The following is a 23,581-nucleotide window of genomic DNA, read 5'->3' as shown; positions in this document are numbered from 1 at the left end:
CATAACTGTGTCCGTAAGAACGGGTGTATTTTAATATTTGACAGATGTCGCTTGCAGTCTATCGCGCTCTACTTGCTCAGCGCATCACACTTAAAAACACCCGGAAATTCAATTTCATTATTAAAACTTACTATTTCCATTGCACAATCGAAACACTTATTTCAACAAAATTTTCCACAAATTCACAAACACTTTTTGCTATTTAATGTTTTTCACTCACCGTTCGAGGTCCGTTCCACTGTTTGGAAAACTAAAGGTTCTTCCTCCCTCGTTGCAGCCAACAATACATTTTCGTCAACTGGTGGTTGTTTTCGCCATTTTATCTGTAAAATAAAATAAAAAAGTATTAAATAAATGCAAAATTATTTAATAGAAGTTAAAATATACTCACATCTTTTAACTCACGTGCTGTTTCGCTTTCGCTATTATTCGAACAATGGCCGTTACAAAATGAGACAAAAAAATGAAAAATGTCTCCATTCGAATAATAATTTGGCGGAATATCAATCTGGCCATCGCTCGTTTCCAATTGCTAAACGTCAAAACCTCCTGAACTCGATCAACTGTCAAAGTTTAGGTGGTTTTGAGGTTTAGCAATTGCTCTCTCAGTTCCAGTGAGAGAGAAGTTAAACACCTCTTTATCTCTGGAAGTTGTTTACCAAAGTGCAGTGGCAGTGAATAAAATATAAAAAATAAAACTCAAACATACTGTGTTTTTTCTCTTAGTTACTTTGCGGGTGAACAGACGTTTCTATTAAATAATTTGTGGTGAAAGATCTAGCGCAGCATCTTAACTTTTGGACGACACTTTTTTTACTTTACATCACAGATACTTACAAAATGTATGTACCATATAAAATAATTTTAAAATTAAATATGTTTTTGAACTTTGAAAAGGGTAACAGTTAATAAAATACCACAATTAACACACACACAAGTTATTGGCATAAAGATCTCGTTTCACAAAAGTGAATATTGTATGCTTTACGTCTCAAAATATTTTCTGAAGATTAATAACTTATATTATAGGTTCTTAACTCACCTAGTTTAATTACTTATTTGTAAAGAATTTATTGAAATTGGTTAAGTTAGTGTTGAGTTATTAGTGACGCAAACTTTTAGCATGTACTACAAACTTCGCAAAATGGCAATGTTGCAAAACAGCTGCAATTTCTTACATTCAATATAATTTACGACGAAATTGCAGCTACAGGTATGTGATACTAATTTCAATGGAATCCATGGAAATTCACAATCAGCTGTTTACTTTTCGCTTATTTTTTTTTTTTTTGTTATTGTTATTTATTTGTCTGTGAAATGAACTATGTATTAATATTTAACTATAGTATTGTATGATTTGATTATTTTAAAATTGATTAATTACATATTTAAAAAAAATATATTTAGATGGAGAACAACTGATTTATTGCAATATTACCACGGGGCGCTTATTTAACCGAAGCTGCCATTTTGCCACTATTTTATAAATGCCATATTAAATGTGTGGTGTTATTGTGTTTCACCTGAAGGTAAAACACCATAAATTCCAATTTTCACACCTATAAAAATTTTCCGTGCCATCTTGCGATAATGTGTTTAACCTAAAAATAGAAGACCTTTCATATAGAGTTCTTATTGTAATATTTAGTGCTTCTGTCTGCTTGTTTAGTGAATACTCGCACAAACTATAGATATATGTATCTGATATAGATTGATAGATATTTAAGGATATCTACGTTAACCCTCGGGTTGAAATCATGCCCAATTGTTAAATAATCGCAAACCACGGACACCCTCCCTACTTCAATTCCCTATATTACAGTTTTGTATGCAGCAGTTGCTCAAAGTACTAAGTTTCATTAAGATTTCTCTATATATCAATTGTACGGACTGTTTATACCGATGTCTTATAATATATAAAAACATTACTTTTGGTCCAAAATGTTTCAATTTGCAGTTAAATATCCCATAAGAGGACAATGGCAGGACCAGCATTTCTGTCACTTAAGAGATTATTTTGGGCCGGAAAATATCAATGGTTTATGCAGATATCTGTTTAGAAGAGAGTCCGTTTAATACAGCTTCTGCATATGTATATACTGATATGACATTTCGAAGTCGATCCGCCTCAACCTATTTGTTGCTGTTTCCATGTGGAGGATGAATTAAGCTTAAAAGTCGTTAAAGTCGCCAAGACGGATTTCTTAGTGGGGGCAGCTCTCAAAGGTGCGCTCAAAGAGCCCTTAGAAGGCATCGTTTGGTCCATCGTCTTTCTCTTCCGTCAGGGCGTGGGCGCAAATGAATGAAATGTTGAAGAACTTCGCTTTGATGCGGATTGTCGCTCGATCTTCATCCCCGGGGGTGAATGATAGTACTCGGCGAAGGAGTCTTCCCCCCACCACTAATCCCACACCGAATTAGCACTCCTTTATATGACCACTGTAGTAAATGCCACAAGAACATACTTGCCTCAGATGAAATGCTAACTTCTGATATTTTCCATTCCCCTGATGTTGAATGTTGGTGAAATCCGATAATAATTTTTTGTGGTGAAATCCTCTAATCTTGACGAATAATCCTCCATAAAGATGAACTTTTCCATAACCGGCGCACCATGAACATAATCAATGTTCTTTGGTAATATATAGTTCGGAGCATAATTTTTATTCAACGCTCAGCTCTGTTCAAGCGCTACTGTTTCTCCTTCTGAGTTGCCAAGAAATAGTTTTAGGTTATCTTCACTCTGTACCTTCTTATTCATATACATACGTTCTCTGACCATGGTAAAATGTTTCCTTCCGAGCTAGCTGTGGTGAAACACGCTGACCGAATTTTATCAGCTTTTGAAAATACACGGTTGTTTGTAGTTGGACCTTCTCTATAATTTACTACTCTCTCGTAAAACAATAGGATGCGACATCGCAATCACATTTTCGCGTTTGAACAGACTCTGACGAACGACACAACTTGTTTTATAGAGTTACCATAGATATTGTTGTATAGTGCATTGTCATTATAATGTTATTCTGTCTTTTATTTTGAACACTTTTTTCTTGTGTAGAAAAATCGTAAAGAAAATGTGTTAGAAGAAAGAATTGAAAAGTGAACAGCTAGCAGAGTAGTCATTTGTACGTGTTTGGGAAGTGCATTGGTTAATACATAAATTTTAAATTTGTGCGTACATGTGTAGTTGTCAAAGAGTTCTATATTATTAAAAAAAGTAAGTAATTTACGCTCATTTCCCAAAAGAAGTTAGAAAGCCGCAGAACTTTTACAAAACTTATATATGTATATTATATATTTGTGTTGTAAATACTTTAAATCACTTTAAAATAAGATATTGAAAATTCGTTGTGTATAATAATTAAATTTTTTTGTGCAGGAAAGCGCTAAAGAGAATAGTATTCCATTAAGTGAAAAAAGTACATAATCAAACATAAAGTAAAAACAACACCATATGATACAGATATTTCAAATAACCCTAAAAGTGTTAAGGTATGAATCGTAATCGTGTATGTACATTTGTATACAAACATACATTCATTGCATATAATTTTTGGTAAATACATAATACTAGGATTTAGAAAGCATCCTCGATTGCGAGGGTTGGGAAAACTTTAGTATACTGTCCCAGAATTTCGGAAGTTTACATGAGGTTCGGGTGGAATTTAGAATAGCATTCCCTGATTTCGGGATTATCGGTATGTACGGATAGAGGGGGTCCTCAAAATCTCGAATATATACAATACATATATGTATACATATGGTTTTAGAGATATTTGCTTGTTTCTTCGATTTATAATGGGTTTAACACTTATATTTTTAACTTTTATATCCACTAATTCGCTTCTAAGTAGTAAAAATTGCAAAAATAACTTCAATTCCATATATAACTTTCGTTGAAATCCGTTTATTCATACAATAAGAACATGTTTGCAAGCAACCAGAGCATGGCACGATACCGATTACTTTGGCGGAGGGGTTAAAAAACCGAATTTCCGTATAAATGAGGTATGTGCGGATCTTGATAAATCTATTTTATACGTTTCCCAAGATTATTTGTTTGGGTTGGGTTCGTTTTAGTATCTCCTTTTCACTGCTTATTCCTCTTAAATGCGTGCACGGATTTTTTTAAATTTATATAGCGCGGATAACCAATGAATTAAACTTTGGTTTAAATGTAAATTTATTGTTAAATGTTAATTTGTTTTTTAGATATAAGTAAGCAAAAAACGCACATTTTGACATTTGCTCAAACAATGGCTCTCTTCTTTCGAAGTTTCTGTTGCTCTGCTTGCAAAAAATTTAACCAAATTAACACACACACATTCTTCGAAATATATTTAATTGAACTAATGATAAATTATGAATTTTAAGTTACAATTTCATGTACTATTTAATAAATAAAACAGCTTCGATTACGTGTTATACTGTTCCTTGAAATGTAAGCAAAATTATTGAATATGAACTGTTAAACGACGAATAGCAGGAACAGTCAAAAACACTACTGCCTTCCTCCCTTTTCCTTCCTTATCGGCAAAATGTGTGCCCAGTGAAAAACGTGGCAAAAACGCAGAATTCAGCCATCTTTGTTTGTTTTCATTTGCACAATGTTTCCATTGCTCAATACGCATATATAGTTTTGTACACATCTATGTTTTCAATTAAAATTTTTTATAATATAAAATATCAAAATTGAAAACAATCTATTAAAAATAGTTTATATATTTATAAATAATAGTATTCGACTCCAATTTTGAGTTATTGTAAGAATATTTCAAACATATTGAACAGATTGAATTATAAAAGTTGATAATTACTAAAGTATATAGATATTGGCAACCCTGGGTTATGAGAGAGCAATCAGCTGACACGTTTAGACGGCAAAAACCAAAATGCTGTAGATTCTCACGTCATCCGACGTCAAAGAGAGAAGGGAGTAGCGTTTTTCACTGGGCACTTACATTGCGCGCCCATAAGATAGGTCGAATCAGCTGACACGACCCACGATTCTGCGTTTTTGACTGTTTCTGCTAGAAGAAAATAAGCACAAAAGGAAGACAGTAATAACACAACGAATCAAAATGGTAGGTCTTTTATACATTTGGGTTACTTTACGTTTTACTTTACTATTACGTCCATATAACGAAAATCTGGAATAAAAATTCGCCTGCGGCGATTGTTTCAATGTAGTATATTATGCTGAAAATGTATTCAAAATTTGGAATAAAAAATCGCGCGACAGCCCGAAACATCACTGATTTTCACGATTTAATTTTTTATAAATAAATACGCTCATTACGAATGCAAAATTATAATAGTTACATAAACTGTTGAAATGACACGTAAAACAAGTCCTGTACGATGTTCACCATTGCGGTCGCAATTATGGTCTAAAACAAAAATTTCAAAACGATTATTAATCTGTAGAAAAGTCGTTATTGCGCTATTGAAGCTTTTTTGTTTTTTAAATGTTATTTTAATAAAAAACCGATTTTGGCCCTTTTTCGGAAGTTTTTCGTAGATAAAAAAATAGAAATATTTCAAAAAAACAAACTTCCACAGCGTGAGAGCGAGTGACGTTAAAAATTTTCTCTCCTAATTGGCACTAACCCAGCGGGTTATGATAGACATTGGTAAGCGAGCGAGATAAACGATGCAGCATGGTTGTATAGATTATTCCGATCGATGAAAATTAAAACGGAGATGTCCTAGGTAAAGTAAGAGATCGCCCCTTTCGCTTATCATAGGAATGAAGAATTCTTCGGTGCCAAAGTTAAGGAAGTATTCCTCTATGCCAAGCTCAATAGTAGAATAGAAAAAATTGCATATTAATTTTGCTTTATTTATGAAAGTACATGTTTTCTTCATGAAAATAAGTATTTATGTATAAAAAGCAATGGTTTTATTTACATTTTGTGGATGAGACTCTTTTCGTTTTTTTTTTCCAAGCAACGAGACTTTTTTGAATTTTTTGAGCGTAACCCGATTCGGTGAAGCCTTCTACTTTACACATTCTACAAAAAAAGTTGAATCCGTATATAGTTATAAATTTTCTTCAATGATAAAAACACGAAAAACTTTCCAAATAGTAACGCATTAAAGTGCTTCACTTTCTTAATTTTTAATTAGTTTTCTCATATCACTTTTCGAGAATAATCTTTTATTATTTTATCCAAAGTTTAAACACAAAAAAAAGCCAAATTTTTTATTCAAATAGCAGCTCACCTAAACACAACTAACTTTCCGAAAATTTTCTTCAAATGCTTGACGATTTGATGAAATAATGAAAATATTTATGTACATATGAATTTCATTTCATGTTTACATATTGTATTATAACGTTTATCATGTACTTACTTGATTGTAAATATGAACGCTGTAGAACTTAGCATAGCTTACTTTTATGTATTACTTGTTATGGAAGAATTCTACATAGAATTTTCTTCTAAGCATTCTTCAAAGAAAAATTTAAGCGGTGAACCATTATCCCGCTGTGAAATATCTTTAAAACTTTTTCCTTTGAGAGTGGAAACCGTTTTGAAAAACACCATTCTGAGAAAAACGCGGTTAAAGGATTTCTGTTTTTTTTTTGTAAAAGACGAACAGTACTTGAATGGCTTCAACCAAGTCTACCTGCCATTTGTCGATGACATCACTTTTCTTCATCTTATACCAATTAGCGATTTTTTTGGTTACGGGTTAACTTCTTCTGATGATATGGCACTACTACATACATATAGCTGAAAGATGTTCAACCCCATTTCATAAAAAATAATTGTTTCTCAGTGCTTACTAGATCAGTAAATATAGCTTAAGATAGTCTAAGAAAGTGGAGGTGGGTATTTATTGGCTGCAGGTATATTATATATATGTATATTCTTAATTAGGATAACCTCCCCTTTCCATACATGGGTAACCGCGGAAATCGAAAAGTAAATTTTTTAAGTAATTCTTCTTTTTTTGTTTATTGAGAACCAACATAAATTTTTTTTAATAAACGAACTCCTTTCCGCATAGGAGTTTCCGCGGATGAATCATGAAGACTTCGGAATTGCATAGCCGCACTATCAGATTAAGTGATGTTAAAAACAAAACCTAAATTAAAAGAAAAAATTGTGTTAAATATATATATATTTTATTGATATAAATATACGTAAATTATTGAAAAATCACTCTCCGCTCACGGATTTGTAGCATTCGCCTCAAAATAAGACAATGATTTAAAAAATAATCGAGCTCTAAAGACTAATACTTTTGTTCCCATGAAAAGTATCCATGGTTATTAATAGTTTTTTCTTATTAATGATTTAAAATTGCCTAAAAAGTGTCTTCTGTTAAAAGCAGAAACGATTATTTTATGGACTTGCAGACTTTAACCAAGACAATATCAATCATCACCAATCGGAGTCTAAATGTAATATAAGAAACTATTACTACCATTAGGATAGTTTTGCAGATTAACTCGAAAAGTTTACTTCTACACAAAACTTTCAAAGCGGAAAATTGTGCCCAAATGGCGACTTCAGGAGCAACTGCGTCGGCGGCAGCACACGCTACCAGTGTCGTGGTTCTGGATCGCGGTAACAATACAACATGTACCATAAATCTGCATGGTGAGTATTCGTAATACAAATTCTTTATATTGATAATGCTTATATCAATTTATTTTGTACAAAAATTAAAGTTTGTTGTGGCATTCTTACTTCTCAGAACTTTTTATCCTATTTCGATAGAAATCAATCATCAATCACAATTTGTATATTGAACGAGCGAATTGAAATGTCATATCAGTATATACATACATACATTAATATATAAAAATACAGTGTATGCTCCACTAAACGCACTCTCTTCTAAGCAGATATCTCCATAAACCGTTTGCATTTACCGGTCCAACATTTTTTGAGGGTTATTAATCACAATCTATTAATCGGACAGAAATCCTGGTTCTGCCAGTGTCCTTTTATGGGATATTCAACTGCAAATTGAAACATTTTGGACAAAAAGTAATGATTTTTTATAAGACATCGGAATGAGCTGTAATCCCGCGGGGGGTCTGTACCTCCGTCCGATCAACTGTCCCTACAATTGATATATTGAAAAATCTTAATGGAACATAGTACCTTGAGCAACTGCTTAATACAAAACTATAGTATAGGGAATTGAAGTAGGGAGGGTGTCCGTGGTTTGCGATTATTTAACAATTGGGCATGGTTTCAACTAGAGGGTTAACGTAGATATCCTTAAATATCTATCAATATATATCAGATACAGATATCTATGGTTTGTTGAAAATCTCTAAAAGTGCGAGTACTCACTCAGAAGCACCAAATTTTACAATAAGAGCTCTATTGTGCAAAAATTGGAATTAATGGTGTTCTACCTTCAGCTGAAACACAATAACACCACACATTTAATATGGCATTTATAAAATAGTGGCAAAATGGCAGCTTCGGTTAAATAAGCGCCCGTGGTAATATTGCAATAAATCAGTTGTTCTTCATTTAAATATTTTTAATATTTAATTAATCAATTTTAAAATAATCAAATCATACAATACTATAGTTAAATATTAATACATAGTTCATTTCACAGCGATGAAACCAAAAAATAAGCGAAAAGTAAACAACTGATTGTGAATTGCCACGGATTCCATTGAGAATAGTATCGCGTACCTGTAGAACAAACTTCGCAAAATGGCAATGTCGCAAAACAGCTGCAATTTCTTACATTCAATATAATTTACGACGAAATTGCAGCTGTTTTGCGACATTGCCATTTTGCGAAGTTTGTNACATTGCCATTTTGCGAAGTTTGTAGTACATGCTAAAAGTTTGCGTCACTAATAACTCAACACTAACTTAACCAATTTCAATAAATTCTTTACAAATAAGTAATTAAACTAGGTGAGTTAAGAACCTATAATATAAGTTATTAATCTTCAGAAAACATTTTGAGACGTAAAACAGCCCATACACTATTTACTTTTGTTAAACGAGATCTTTATGCCAATAACTTGTGTGTGTGTTAATTGTGGTATTTTATTAACTGTTACCCTTTTCAAAGTTCAAAAACATATTTAATTTTAAAATTATTTTATATGGTAAATACAATTTGTAAGTATGTAAGTGATGTAAAGTAGAAAATGTGTGTCGTCCAAAAGTTAAGATGTCAAATATGATTAATTATCCATTGTATACTGGGTTGCAAATAATGCATTAAAATATAACTGATAATTTTGAAAAATAAATGAATGAAAAAAAATTAATCCCACACACCACTTAAAAATTTTGAGTGATAAGCTTTGCGTGGCCACGAGTGTACATACATACATATATAATTTACGATGTAATATAATTTACATTACGAATGAGTCCATTTAATCAGGACCGTCTGTGTGTCTGTATATAGGCCAAAAGTTGTCCTTTTTTCCTCTGTTTTGAAGTTGCTCATTTGTCAGAGCAGTTGCTGCCACGGAAATTGAAATTATTGTCAAGTTATTGTATGCGAAACTTTTTTATTTGACAAGATAACTTCACACAATTTGGAAATACATACATATATACCACTCAAAATTGATCAATCAAAATTAAGTTCTTGTATGGAAACTTTTACATTATATTGATATTAAAATTTTTTGGACGTTTTTTCCTCCCCTGAATTGAAGCTGCTCATTTGTTAGAGTAGCTGCCACACAAATTGACAATATTTTAGATCGAACCGCTATAGCGTATAGATGTAAATCAAACTAACCAATCAAAATCAAGATATGTACATTTTTAATGAGACATCTTTTTTCCGTATTATGTGACTTTTGTTGTTTATATCAACTAGGTTGCTTACAATTTCAAAGTTTTACATATTGTTGCCATTAGAAGTGCACATGTGAAGGCTATAATAGCTTTGGTGTAGCAAAAGTTAAAATTTTTTGTTTAATATATGAAAAGGCTTTTAATAAAAATTATGAGGGAAAGATATTTAAAATTATTAATATTTTTAATGCTTGTGAGATGTCTAATGTTTGGTTCTGGCCGAAATTAGACCATATATTTTTCATGTGTAGGCATCCTGAGAAATTTAAACACTGTATCCATATTTGTCAATGATTTGTGATTGTTACTTTGTAATTTTAACACAAATGTATCCATATACATATATGTATTTACATATGTATATATTTGGGGGATTCTTTTGCTCCTATGGTGAACGGATTGCTAAATTTTCTGATCCTTGCAAACCAGAGAAAGTGAATTATAGCGAAGGTTCATGGTGTGCCGATTGTCGAAACGTTCCTCTTTTGGGAGTGTTACTCGTTTCTTTTAAAGGATTTCACCACAAAAATAGTATTAGCGGATTTCACCAATATTTAACATGAGGGAGTTGGGCCGAAAATATCAGAATTGAACATTTTCAGTATTAAATGGGAAAAATAATGCTAATTTCAATGTTTAGAAACAGATTCGCATATTTACAATGTGCAAACGGCTAGGGGAAAGCCTGCTTTAGAAGCTTAAAAAAATTAAAATTTTTTTACTTAAATTTTTTTAAAAATTATCCAAGAATACATATGTTCCTAAAGTTATAGATGGGAATTCGAAATATTGTCGAAGCTAGAAAGGAAATAGTGACCGAGCGCCTGGCAGATACATACATACATACAGTGGGTTGCCAAATTATTAGGGACAGTCGCATTTTTCCCCAATTCGTTCCGTTGGGCGCAGTTGAGTGCGGTTTTAAGAGGAACAACTTTACAGGAAAGTATTTTTTGCGTTCACCACATCTTGATAACTCCAGTAGCAGCAGCAGTTTAAGTAGATTTTGAGAGTTAATGTATTTTCTTTACTTTCTACAAATATTTTACTCGCAGGGTGCTGAGCACGTATTTTAGTGAAAGTTGAAATTAATTATTTAAAAAAAGTTTTTATCATTTTTGTGCAACAAACGCAGATCAAATGTAAGTATCATAGTTGTGTTATAAAAAAAATAATGAATTTGGACCGATTTTCATTACAATATTTTTTTTTTGCTCCATTATGGGTCGAGGGTGTGATTTGTCCCCAAGGAAAAAATCAGAGAGTAAAACACTTCTCCAGCACACAAGCCATTCGCAAAGGAAGATAGCAGAACTAGCTGGAGTTTCTAAAATAAAGACTAGTTTTGATCAAAATCAGTCACTTTCGCCAAAAAAGAAAAGGCAACAGTGGAAGAAAAGGCATAACAACATCACGATCTGACCGGAAAATTCGGGACATCTGCTTGCAAAACAGGAAGAGAAGTGCTGGGCACTTAACTTAATTAGTTCAAGAGTCTGGAGTACTACTCTCCAAAAGAATTGTGCAACGAAGGTTAGCAGAAGAAGGGTTGGCTGGTCATCGTCCTGCTAAGAAACCTCGGTTAACAGATGCGATGCAGAAAAAACGTCTTGCCTGGGCCCAAAAATACCGCCAGAAGACTGATGAGGACTGGACTAAGGTCAGCTATTATTATTACTTTCATTTTACACAATTTTTTAAATCATATATTTGAAAATAATAAGCAACTTTCTGTTTTTTCAGGTATGTTTTTCAGATGAGTCAACATTTGAAATTCTGGCCGACAAGAGCAGCTTCGTCAGGCGACGTCCAGGCGAAAAATATCACCCTGACGCCCTGTTAAAATAATGGTGTCTGTCATAAGTGCTAAAGGGGTTGGACGTCTCTACATTGTCCAGGGTACCATGAGACAAGACCAATACAGACAAGTTCTGGAAACTCGACTGTTACCACAACTTAGGGATTGGTTCCCAGACGGTGAGGAATTAATTTTTATGCATGATTCAGCGCCATGTCATGAAGCAAGAAGTATAACCAAATTTCGCTCAGACCATATCATTCCAGTTTTACCTTGGCCTGGCAATTCACCTGACATGAACCCCATAGAAAATTTATGGCAGATTACTAATTCCGAAATTGCGAAAGAGATAATAACTACCAAGGTAAAATTGATTGAAAAGTTAATAAATGTATGGTATTACAACCCCATGATTAAAGAAAGTGCCTTAACGTGCATAGAAAGTATGCTCAGACGAATTAAAACACTCATTGAGGCGAAAGGAAATGTGACTAAGTACTGATTATGAATCAGAAATATTTTATCTCGCTCATATGTATATTTTTGAAATAATTATTTTTATTTATTGTTCTTATGTTAGTTTGTAAATTCCTCTTTTATTATTATTAAAGCTTTTTATAACTAAAAAAGACCAATACTGCACTTATACCATATTTTTGTGACTGTCCCTAATAATTTGGCAACCCACTGTATATGAGCGCTTGGGCAGAAAGCAAAAACTTTGACTCGGTTTTTCATTTTTACGATTTTTCTTAATTGGCGGGCAGCATTGAAAAAAATTAAACGTGTGGAATTGGGCAAAGTTTGTTATCTTTGCCATTAAGTATCTTCTATTTAAACTAAAAATGGAACTAAGAAAAGTTAAGTTTGAGCATATGTTGAAACAACATAAAGTAACATTTTTTTTTGGTCAAAAACCAAATTTTTTGAAATTTTAAATTTTTTTTTAGAATTTTAACCTTTTTTTTTTTAGTTTAGTTCAACTTGATCATAAGTTATGAACAAATGTGAATCTCATTGACTTTTTTGTTGCCGATAGAAATTGCGACCTGCATATTGCACGCCGTCCGACAAATGAGCACGCGAGATGCATCGGGCAATTGCTTCCCTAAGGCAGAATATCAAAGAATTCGTATCCAAAAATTTTCGGGTGATGTTTAATTATATAACTATAAACCCTAGAAATTTCGCTTTAATAAATTATTTCTTTCCCTCCTAAAAAAAACATCAAAAAAATCGATTTTTAAGCCTCTAAACCAGGCTCCCCAGCAAATATCCGCATTTTTTTTTTCCAAAACTCAATAATTAAGACATTTCGTGTTTTATTCTTACATATGTTTTTTCCTATAGAAATAAAGACAACTCAATTCGTAACAATAAAATAACTTGATATCTTAACTTACATTTCAAATCTGTGCGTGACGATCTTTTTGCTTTGTTTCTGAAAGCAAACCCAATAAAATTGGTTTCCGTTACAACCAAAACCGATACAAATTCTGCTTCGAATATCAAACCAATAATATCTGAATTCATGACACCTACTACGTTGTTTGATCAGTTTCAATTCTGAATCCGACAACTATCAGATTCCACAACACCCCTGAATATATTTGATATTAAAGCACATATGTATGTACAGTATGTATGTATGTATGTACATATGTGCAATTTTAAAATTAATGATGAATTCCATTAAATCTGTTGAAATGTATAATAGTAATTTTTGTATTATTACCTAAATATTTAATTAATATTGGTTTGATAAATTATATATTTATATTTGAATTTATTTGCTTTGGGCATTAGAATTTTTGATAACATCTTATAACCTTATAATTATGTTTACATGTAAAAAGATTTTAAAAAATCATACGCATATTGTTTGTAAATTTGTCTACACACAATTTTATATGTAAATATATAAACCCATTGTTTCATACGAAATCTCCGTCGTCACGGACAACCAATGGCCGAACTTCACGTTTTGTCAAAAAGTCAATGGAAGGACTGACGCGACGACAAAGCGTCACAACATTGTGTTATTTGTAGAAAATCTGAGCTGTGCCGAAAAAAATAAACATTCGGTCACCGATTGTCACCGCTGCCCTTGCCGCTGTAACAGCTTCCTCAACAAACCTGTATAAATATGTATGTTCATCTTTGAACTTGCATACATATAGACGCAGATTTTTGGGAGCTGGTTAAAAATATTTTAGAATTACAAAATATTTTTATAATCTATTTACATTCCCTGACAAATACAGTAAACAAGGGTTATGTGCCACAATCAAAGATACAGTTTTTTATGGTTTGTTAAAAATAAAAAAATAATATGGTACATAAGGGAGTGCGGATACTTAAGCGTGTCGTACTTAAAACAATAATTTTAATGTATTTGCAGCAAGATACAGGAAGTTAGAGGGATTGGTACTCAAGCGGAGTACTACTTAACAGGGATTGACTGTATACATAAATCAGAGGAATATTGTATATTTTCTTTGAAACATTTCTTGACTTGAAAATCGACATGAACTATGTACTTAGTCAAATTTATTGTAAAGTATTTGAATATTTATATGCTGCTATTATGAATGATTCGAATTTGCTTTTCGAGAGTGCGTTTGTGTTCATGAATGAAAATTTTGTTGTTGTGTAATTTACTATAAATTTTGACGTCGGCAATTTGGCTGCCATATTGATTTCTGATGCTAATTTAGACGATTGTTTTTTTTTTGTTTTTGTTTTTTGTAGTACAATATTTGTAATTTTTACAGGTGACATATCTATGTACATGTGAACGCATCTAAGTAAGTATGTATGATGTGTATGGATTATTTGTGTGGGAATGTCATACGCAGATATTTACATGTGTACATAAGTACATACATATGTATGATGATGTTTGAGACGATTGTAGACAAATATTTATAGTTTTTACGGGCAACATTTGTACGCAGATAAGTATGTAAGTTTTTTATACATCAATTGTATTGAATTTTTTTTTTTGCCGGAGGGGGAATCTTCGAAAGATACCGCCCTGTTTCGGACGGCATGCACAATTTATCCTACTCGCGCATGTGTCGCCATGGTTACCAAGTGCGGACCCTGCGGGATTCCGTCTCCTCAAGCTATTTATTTACAGTATAATCGTGTCGTTTGTTATCATATAATTGTCTATTTATTAGGAAGTTAACTATATTTATTACAACGTTTTATCCAAAAATAGTACGGCGGAGCGCTAAACATGTGGTCCGTTCCCTCGAGTGGTTGAAGTAAAAGAGAAAAGAGAAAGAGTGCGTGGCTGGAGTGTCTGTTTTCTACGGTGTCGTAATGGCCGACTCATTGAGTCGTCACGCCGCGTAGTGGCTGGTGAGTGACAGTCGTTGGAGTGAGACGGCAAATGAGTGCTGTCGGTAAAATCAGCTGTGGGCTGGCGTGGCGCAGTCGGCACATATGTTCCTTGCGGGACCGCCGCTAGACATTCGCAAGGACAGCTTTAACCGATTGGCTCTCTTTCTACGAATTTTCCAGCTCCAAGTTGATCACCCATCTTTCGCTCTTTCTTTGCCATTCCTTCCTTCTAAGCTCTATTAGGGCTGCCGCGCTCCATTCTCTAACAAACTTCCACAATATTTCTGGGGTTAGCCGCTCTGAGAGAAGTTGCTGTAGCTCCTCTCTTTCATCTTTGTAACGAGGCCACAAAAATAAAATGTAATTGCTCCATCGCCATAATATCTGGAGACATGATACCTGAAGTAATTCCAGCCGCTTCGTGTGACACAGTCCGGAAAGCGCAATCAGGGTAGCTTCTCAACCGAACTACTGCTTTTGCCCTATTCGCATATGTTTTGTGAAGCAATACTGGTCCCCATATGGGTGCGCCGTACATCAGTACTGACTGGCTAACTTTTGCCAGAAGAGCGCGTCTATTTTGACCAGGTCCACCTATGTTGGCCATGGTCCTAGTTAATGCAGCCGTCACTTTCGCGATGTGGGTCCGATAATTTAGCCTCGTGTCAATAATTACACGCAGGTATTTCAACGATTGTTGCATTGGGATATTGTATCCATCGATTTTTTTCTTTCTCGTTATTAGTACCGCTTCAGTTTTTTGACCTGGTAACTGGAGCGTTGCTTTTGTGAGCCATTATTTTATTTTTATCGCCACGTGGTTGCATAGGTACTCTATCCGGCTTATTTCTTTATTATTATTTATTATTTCTTTGTACAATGGGAGTAGTAGCGCACCGCCGTATAAAATATTCCACAGGAGTGGCTCCTAGTACTGAGCCTTCTACATCGCCTGTTACAATGTAATTTTTAGGACCTTCTTCTGTGTCTGTATAGCAGTATTCTGTCGGAGATGTAGCTAGATATGATCTTTAGTAGGTGGAGTGGTGTCTTCTTTTGTTTCAGGGCTTCCATGACATGCGGCCAATAGGCCGAATTGAAGGCATTTTTTACGTCGAACGTCACAACCATGCAGTATTCTTTGGTGCCATATAAACATCTGGTTTCTTCAATTGCCTTGCTTGTGACCTCTGTTATCTTTTTTATGGCGTCTATTGTCGACCTGTGCCTTCGAAAACCATATTGGTTTTCGGCTAAGCCCGGTGGCTGTCTGTCTAGATGTTGCTCTAGCCGCACACAGATTATACGCTCCAGTGTTTTCCCCATTGTGTCCAACATATGTACATAATGGTCGGTAGGAGCCTGGCTCTGTTTATTTGGCTTTTGTATAAGCACTAGCCGCTGTCTTTTCCAAATCTTAGGGAATACTCCCTCCCGTAAGCTTTGCATAAATGGGGTAGGTTTATATTTAATAGTGAATTTCATGGCCTTATTCGATATGCCATCTAGGCCTGATGCTTTAGTATTTTCGAATCTCCCTGCTGTTTCAATAGTTTCTTGGTCAGTAACTAGCGGTGCGTTTGTAGCTTCTTTTATTTGCTGCCTTTGTAGCAATTGCGTCGGAAAAAGCGTTTGAACAACCGTCTTTTATAGCCTAGGGCATGTAGGCTCTTGTCCTTTATCTTATGTCTAAGCTTTAAAATGACGATTTTATATGCATCTCACCACGAGTTTTCTTGGACCTTTTTGCATAGCTCTTTAAAACATCAGGTTTTGCTCTTCTTTATTGATTTGTTCAGTTCATTTCGCTTTCGTTTAAAGTCCTCGTTTAGCATTGTAAAATTTGCCATTTGTCATCCCCTTTGACACTGGCGCCTAGCTTTGTGGCTTTCACTTCTCAGGGCTTCAATATTCCACCAGTATGAGGGTTTCCTGTATGTGCTTTGTTTTTTCCTACACATAGCGGCATCGCAGGCTTTATTGACATGTTTAACTAGGCATTCAGCCTTCTGTTCTATGTCCATAGCGTAGTTCGGATTGTCATCTAACATTAATTTGTAGATATCCTTATCAAGTGTTTCTTCTTTCCAGCCTCTGGTTTGACTCTTTTTAAGAGACTTAGGCACGCCCTACCCCACTCTGCTGCCCATGCATTGAAGTCACCTGCCACTATGTTCATTGTGGTGTTCGACACTCTTCATACTAGATTATCGATGATTCTTTCATATTCATCTTGCGCGATGCTTGGCGGAATGTAGCAACTATAAAAGCTTATTTCGCAGATTTTTGCCCGCGTGTAATAGGCTTGGCCTGTTAGTGTCTTTTCTTGGAACACGTTTCTCCACAGGCAAAAATGGCCGCTTTACCATTTAGGTCGGTCGTCCACGATGCTGTTCTAATGTTTTTGTATTGTTCGCAGACTATTGCCACGTCGATTTTCTGCTCAAACACTGTATGTGTAGGTCCTGAGGTGCTTCGCAGTGATTGAGGTTGAGCTGTGGGACTCTCAAATTTTTGCTGTTTTGCAGGCTTCTTGGTAGAGAGGACATTTCTTGTTACCTATCTGATGGTCAGACTTCTGTTTTCCTTGTTTTTTACATGCACTGCAAGACGGCTCCTTGCTGAATGCCTTTGCTAAGTTACTTTTTTCCCCACATTTGAGGCAGCACTGACTCCTATCGTCTGATTTTTTATGCATCAGGCCTTGGTCGATGCTTATATGCTGTATAATTTTTCTTTTTTATTTCCGTCTAGCCATCTTGTTTTCCCGGTGACTTTCCTTTGTTGATTGAGGTTAACGTATTTACTTTTTCTTCGTTTTTTTTAGCCTTCTTTGGTTCTCCTCCATGGGTGGTTTTATTATTTTTTGAAGGAATCTGCCTTTCCGCCTGTTTTTCCTCGGAATTCATTTTAGGCGTTATTTCCGTTGTTACGGGCATATTTAGAATATTCCGTCTTACTTCCTTCCTCTTCTGGTCTTCCTTTAAGGCTTTTTCGTACGTCTTCGTTATATTGCTATCATCTTAATTTCTTCACCAAGCTCCGTCATGTAGTCGCCGTGAGGTTTTACCACCTTCACTTGCGGCGTGTTGTCTTGCAGCGCCGGTGGCGACGATCTTGTCCGCGTCGGTTTTTCTACGCTTAGCATCTTTATTGGAGATCTACTAAGTCGCGATGACTGCTTGAATGAATCTATTTCCATTACAGGTGTTCTTTGCAAGTCAGTTCCTGCCGCTTTGGTATTATTCAGGTCTTTTGGGCTTCCCGTGTCATTGCCCAGTGTAGTGGCATACATGTTACTGCTACTCCTGCAATCGTTTATGTTGTTGTTTTTTCTCATGTACAAATCCATTCCTTTCTTTTGTACCAGCGCATCGGTTGTAGGATGGCGGGCCGAAATAAACAGTAGCGGGGGTACCCTCGGTGGCTATGCACCTACCCCAGTTCCCTGAGGACTGTTCTTCGCTAAACACGGGCGGACCAGAGCTCGCCCGGGGCATTGCAGACTACTAATCTCGCGCCCAATGCAGTATGGACATGTACGCGCATACATATGTATGTACATATAGAGCAGCGCGCGATTATTATATTACTGATAAATGATAATATCTTGATTTGTTCGTACATACATACATATCTGCAGGATAGATAGTAATAGTTTGCACGTTAACTACAAATATTTGTTGTTATTATTATATGTTATTGCATAATTTAATTACAATATTATCAATTTTGAATGCATTCACAAAAATTCGCAAAATGATATTTAAATCAATTGATATGATTGCATGTAAACGTATAAAAATATATGCCAAATGGCCCAACATACATATATTTCTGAGCATAACTTTCATTCAATGCGCAGCTCTTTTCAACCATTTCTGTTAAAATTTCTCCTTCCGAGCCAATAGTGGTGAAATCCACGAATAGAAAATTCATAGCTCTTGACATTTCACACGTCTTTCCGCAATTGAACCTTTTCTATAATTCACGTTCTCTGGGTATAACAACATTTGTCATATTACATATACTCACATACATTTCGCAGATATTTTTTGTTTCTGTAAGTGGTGTTCAAAATATTTTTTTTTTTTTAAGTTTTGGTATTCCGTGCAATCTTGCAAGAGGATGCGACTATTTTCTTATTACATATAACCCTTTTACGTACTGTACCTTTCGTCAGCATTTATATAAGTTAAAATTCTATACTTGCAAGCAAGGGCACGAGAAATTTTAGACAGAATTTGTCATTGACGCAGTTACCCTCTATCGTTACTGGGATAGTAACGAGCAACGATTATATGGTATGCCTCTTCTTGTTTTGAATTAGATTTTGTGTTTCAGGTTATTTAAGTACGATAAAGTTAAGGTATTTGGACTCCCATGACATTTTCTAAATTGTAACATATTTAAAATTAATAAAAAAAAATATTTTTAAAATATAAGGTTACATATAAAAGATGCTAGATCTTTAAGGGTTGTCAGGATTCCGATTTATTATTTAAAGATTGTATCTCGTACAATATTATTTATTATTACATATTATTTAATCCGTATTACTTCTTCTCAACTCAAAAGCATTTGTAATTTGTTTTTGTAATAATTTGTCACAGCCTAAACCGAAAAAAGTAACGGTAAATCATTGGCGTAATCCTGTATTTTATCATTCTGGTGCTCTAACGTGTCTACTCCTCCTTTGCTGACGTTATAAAAATCTATCATATTCGGCTTTTTTGTTTTACCTTAATTGTGCAGAGGACAATAAGATGATAATTTGAGTTGAAAAATTTCTTAGCAATAGTTAAATTATATGGTTCTCTAAATAAAGTTATTGCCAGAGGAATTGATGTAAACTAATTATTCATGGTAACATTTCTGTTAGTTCCATGAATACTCTTGGTCAATTCTTTGACGAAATACTCAATCACAGGCTGATTTCCATAGGTATGGCATCGTATTTACCAATCCCATATTTAGTGCCAGATTATTACTATTTTCAGTCCACTTCGTGGGTTTTTTCGGCATGTAAATTCAAACTGACGATCTGCTACTAAATATCAACAGTTGACCCTTAACCGTCACATAACTTTTCGGAGTAAAGTTGTCGATAAATTAAAAAAAAAACAAATTCCAGACACTTCGAATTGGGTCGAATTTGTTAGAAATTCTTAGAAGGCGCTGTGATTTATTATCAAACCGTAAACGCCGTTTGTAAAAAACGAAACCACTCTTTGCTCTTAGTGAAAGCGTACCGCAATTTAGAATAAGAGCTCTTTTGTTGATAATTTTGTTGATAAATGATAATCACATGTCTCCTTTCAGCACTTTAACACAAACTAGTGTATGATTATGTTTTTTTTTCAACATAAAGAAAATAGCAAATAATTATGCAAATTAGTATGCAAGTTTAGACTTTTGTTTCTATTATACTGTCACTAAACAGAGGGTTACTTAATGAAGTATCACTCACAATTTGTTTGTACCTTAACATCACATTTACTTATTGTCTATTAATATTAAGACAGATTGTAAATTTAACTTGAATAAAAAAAAACATGTCTCCTTTCAATGTCACTTTTCAATTGCAGCTTCCGATAATGTTTGTTGATTCATTTTGACAAACATTTTATCAATAAATAAAAGTATTTATTTGCATTTAATGCTTCTAAATGTTATTACATATTTCAATTAAGTATTTATCCTTAATATTCTTAAGACGTAATCCTTATTACATCAGTACATCAATATTACTTTTATTTATACTAACTAGTATGTTTACTTATTATTAGTTGATAGTTTCCTTTGATACATTATGTTTATATTATAAAGAATCCTAACACACCCGATCACGGTTCTTTCGTCCTTCCTCGTTGTCCCCTTGCCCTAAAAAAAACCTGTTTTGGGCGAAAAAAAGAGTCCGTATGTGATCTGGCAATTGTAAGCAATGCTGCTGACTTATTGCTGCGTTGTATGATAATTTATAACATTATATACAATTTTACCTATCATGTGTAAAATATTGTAATATTTTCAATAATTCTATTAATTTCTTATACCATAAAAAATTCATGAAAATCTTGAAGAATATGCGACCCTACCTCCATCTTCTTTAAACCTTTTGATCCGAAAAACCGTTGAAGTAAATAAAACATATTTCCCATAATCAATACGCGTCTAAATGATCCCGTGTTTACTATTTAAAACACGAATGCAAGCCGGTAAGAGTAGTATAAGCTACGAAATGGGACTAAAGATAAATAAATTAAAAGAAAACAATGTGAAGTTAATTTAAAGCGACTATACCATTTTCATATCAGTTAAAATGTAAACACAATAGACTCTTCTAATAACGAGTCGTTCTACTTCTAGACTTTATCCTTGAAGCCATAAAATTCATTAGGAACTCAACTGATTTCCTTATAACGGGACCATACTAAACCAAACCCAAAACCTTTATTAATTAACTTTTATTTGTTGGCTTCTATTTAGCAACTTCACTCTTCATTATATGCCATAAGTGCTCAATAGAGTTTAAATCGGGCGAGTTTTCATTAAACGAATTGGCCAGCTAAAAATAAAAATTAGCTTGAATTTTTATTTTTTTTTTTAGGATCATGTACACCAATATTGTATAGATGTTTTATACACTATTTGTTTCCAATGAAAACTTATCTATTTGGCATGATGGTGGAGATCTCTATAAGAATAATGCCCTTCAATAGCGGGTACTAAAAAATTGTTAAGCGCTGTCGCATATTTTTTACATTCATTATTCCATCAGCAGGCAGTATCAAATTATTTGTTTTTGAGGAAACATCATTTTCTTTACCACCATTAGCTTAACGCCGTACTTAAAGCAAATTTAATGAGCTTAGCAAATTAAATAAATAAATTTTATCAAACTAAATAATCTATTGCCAATCATATTGATAACAATTTTGATACTTATTGGCCTATTAAAGTCATGTAGAATTATTTTTTACGCGATTTTGAGGAGGCTTTATACCACGATAGATGTCGCAGATTGTTGGGTCTCTCTTTTTGTGGATTGGATAGAGTAAACTTAACGTCCAATCGTCCGACCATATACTACAAAGAAGTTGTGGTATGTTTCTTATCAGGACTTTGCCGTCTGGTTTGAATAGCTCGGCCGGCAATCTTTTGGCCTCCACCGCTTTATTGTTTCAAACAGATAACTGCTATTCGGACTTCATTATGGTCGGGCAATGGAACGTCTGCTTCATTGTCAACGATTGAGAAATCAGGTTCACCATCTCTTGGTGTTATGCTTTCTCTGCCATTCAGTATGTTAGAGAAATATCCCCTCCATAATTTTAGTATGATGTGGTCAGTTCACCGCTGGGGGTTCTACAAGAGTATGCTCCAGTCTCGAAACCTTCTATTGGTCGCATCTCTTCGTAGAATTTTCGAGCAGTATCCCACGATTCAATGTTAAGACCTAGAACCGTGACTTCCGTCTATCACAACATGAACGATCTTGCTGATGGCTTTTCGATCCGGAGACAGCAAGATAGCTTGATGAATTTTCTTTTGCTGGAGAATTTTTCTAGTACTACAGATAACCATACTTCGGTCCCCGGCGAAGCTGATCAGCACGATTTTGTTAACTGGCGGGGGCAGCTCTCATAGGTGCGCTCCAAGCGCTCATAGAAAACATCTTTGGTCACATCGTCCTTCTATTCCGTCAAGGCGTGAGTGCAAATCAGAGATATGTTGAAGAACCTCGCTTTGATGCGAATTGTGGCATGAATCCCATACCAAATTTTCGTTCTTTTACAAGGCCACTGTAGTAAATGCTACAAGACCTACTCGTTTGAGTCTTTCTCCCGTCCTTCGCACTTCCTGGACAGTGATGATGTCAGCTTTTACTCTCACGTGGCCATCAAACAGTTTGCTAGCGGTACAATCCAATTTGTTGTAAAATGTTTGCTTCCAATATTTTTTTTTGTAAAAAATGTTAAATATGGATAATACACAAAATATATTCTAATTGGTGAATCTTTAGCTTTTAATAAAATTATCTTAATTTATTAATTGTTTTTATCCTCATTCGTTCTCAATGTAAACTCCATCCTTCATAATCAGTTCACCAATGTAATATTGTCGAATGAATTTCTGGTATTGCGGTGTTATCAGCAAAAGTGGCAGTCATACTGTTTGGTGCTAATGGTAAGTCTCTTGTATATAGAATATATAAAAGTGGATCAGGTATTTCCCTGAAGCACGCGTGCTTCAATTTCTTTTAGTTTTGAGAATTTTTTTTTCCTTCTTTTACACGGAAAAAGCTCACGATAGAATACGATTCTAGAAGAGCACAATACTCAATCGGAAGACATGATTTTAGTTTTTGTAGAAGCCGGATTAACTGCTTTTTGTGGAGTATAGATTTAAATCTTTGATAAAAAAGTTTTGAGATTTGTGGAAGTAGTGAAATTTATCTATATGACCAGACAATATGAATATACTTTTCTGGCTTAGGAGCCTTAACAACTTTGACAACTTTCCAAAGGCTTGGAAAATGTGTCAGACGGATTGCTGTATTCAAGAGATAGGTGAGCTTCAGTGATTGCTGGTATTGTTGCATAAGCCTGTTGAA

At 34.3% G+C, this 23,581-nt stretch overlaps 1 protein-coding gene across 4 annotated transcripts in view; it reads left to right on the top strand.

Annotated features, from left to right (window-relative positions):
* The first annotated feature begins 3,035 nt into the window (after positions 1-3,035).
* LOC108971708 (glucose-6-phosphate 1-epimerase) overlaps positions 3,036-23,581 on the top strand; it is a 116,668-nt gene continuing 96,122 nt past the window's right edge. For 2 of the 4 annotated variants that reach the window (XM_018937955.1, XM_018937954.1), the window contains exons 1-2: positions 3,036-3,220; positions 7,373-7,616. In XM_018937955.1, the coding sequence (XP_018793500.1) occupies positions 7,517-7,616 (100 nt within the window). In that variant the 5' untranslated portion in view covers positions 3,036-3,220; positions 7,373-7,516. Of the gene's footprint in view, positions 3,221-7,347; positions 7,617-23,581 lie in introns of all 4 variants that reach the window. The other 2 variants (XM_018937951.1, XM_018937952.1) reach the window with 2 other exon arrangements.

The sequence above is a fragment of the Bactrocera latifrons genome, unplaced genomic scaffold (assembly GCF_001853355.1).
Source record: "Bactrocera latifrons isolate USDA-ARS-PBARC rearing strain unplaced genomic scaffold, ASM185335v1 scaffold_355, whole genome shotgun sequence".
Classification (NCBI taxonomy): domain Eukaryota; kingdom Metazoa; phylum Arthropoda; class Insecta; order Diptera; family Tephritidae; genus Bactrocera; species Bactrocera latifrons.
This window is presented reverse-complemented; position numbering and strand designations above follow the sequence as displayed.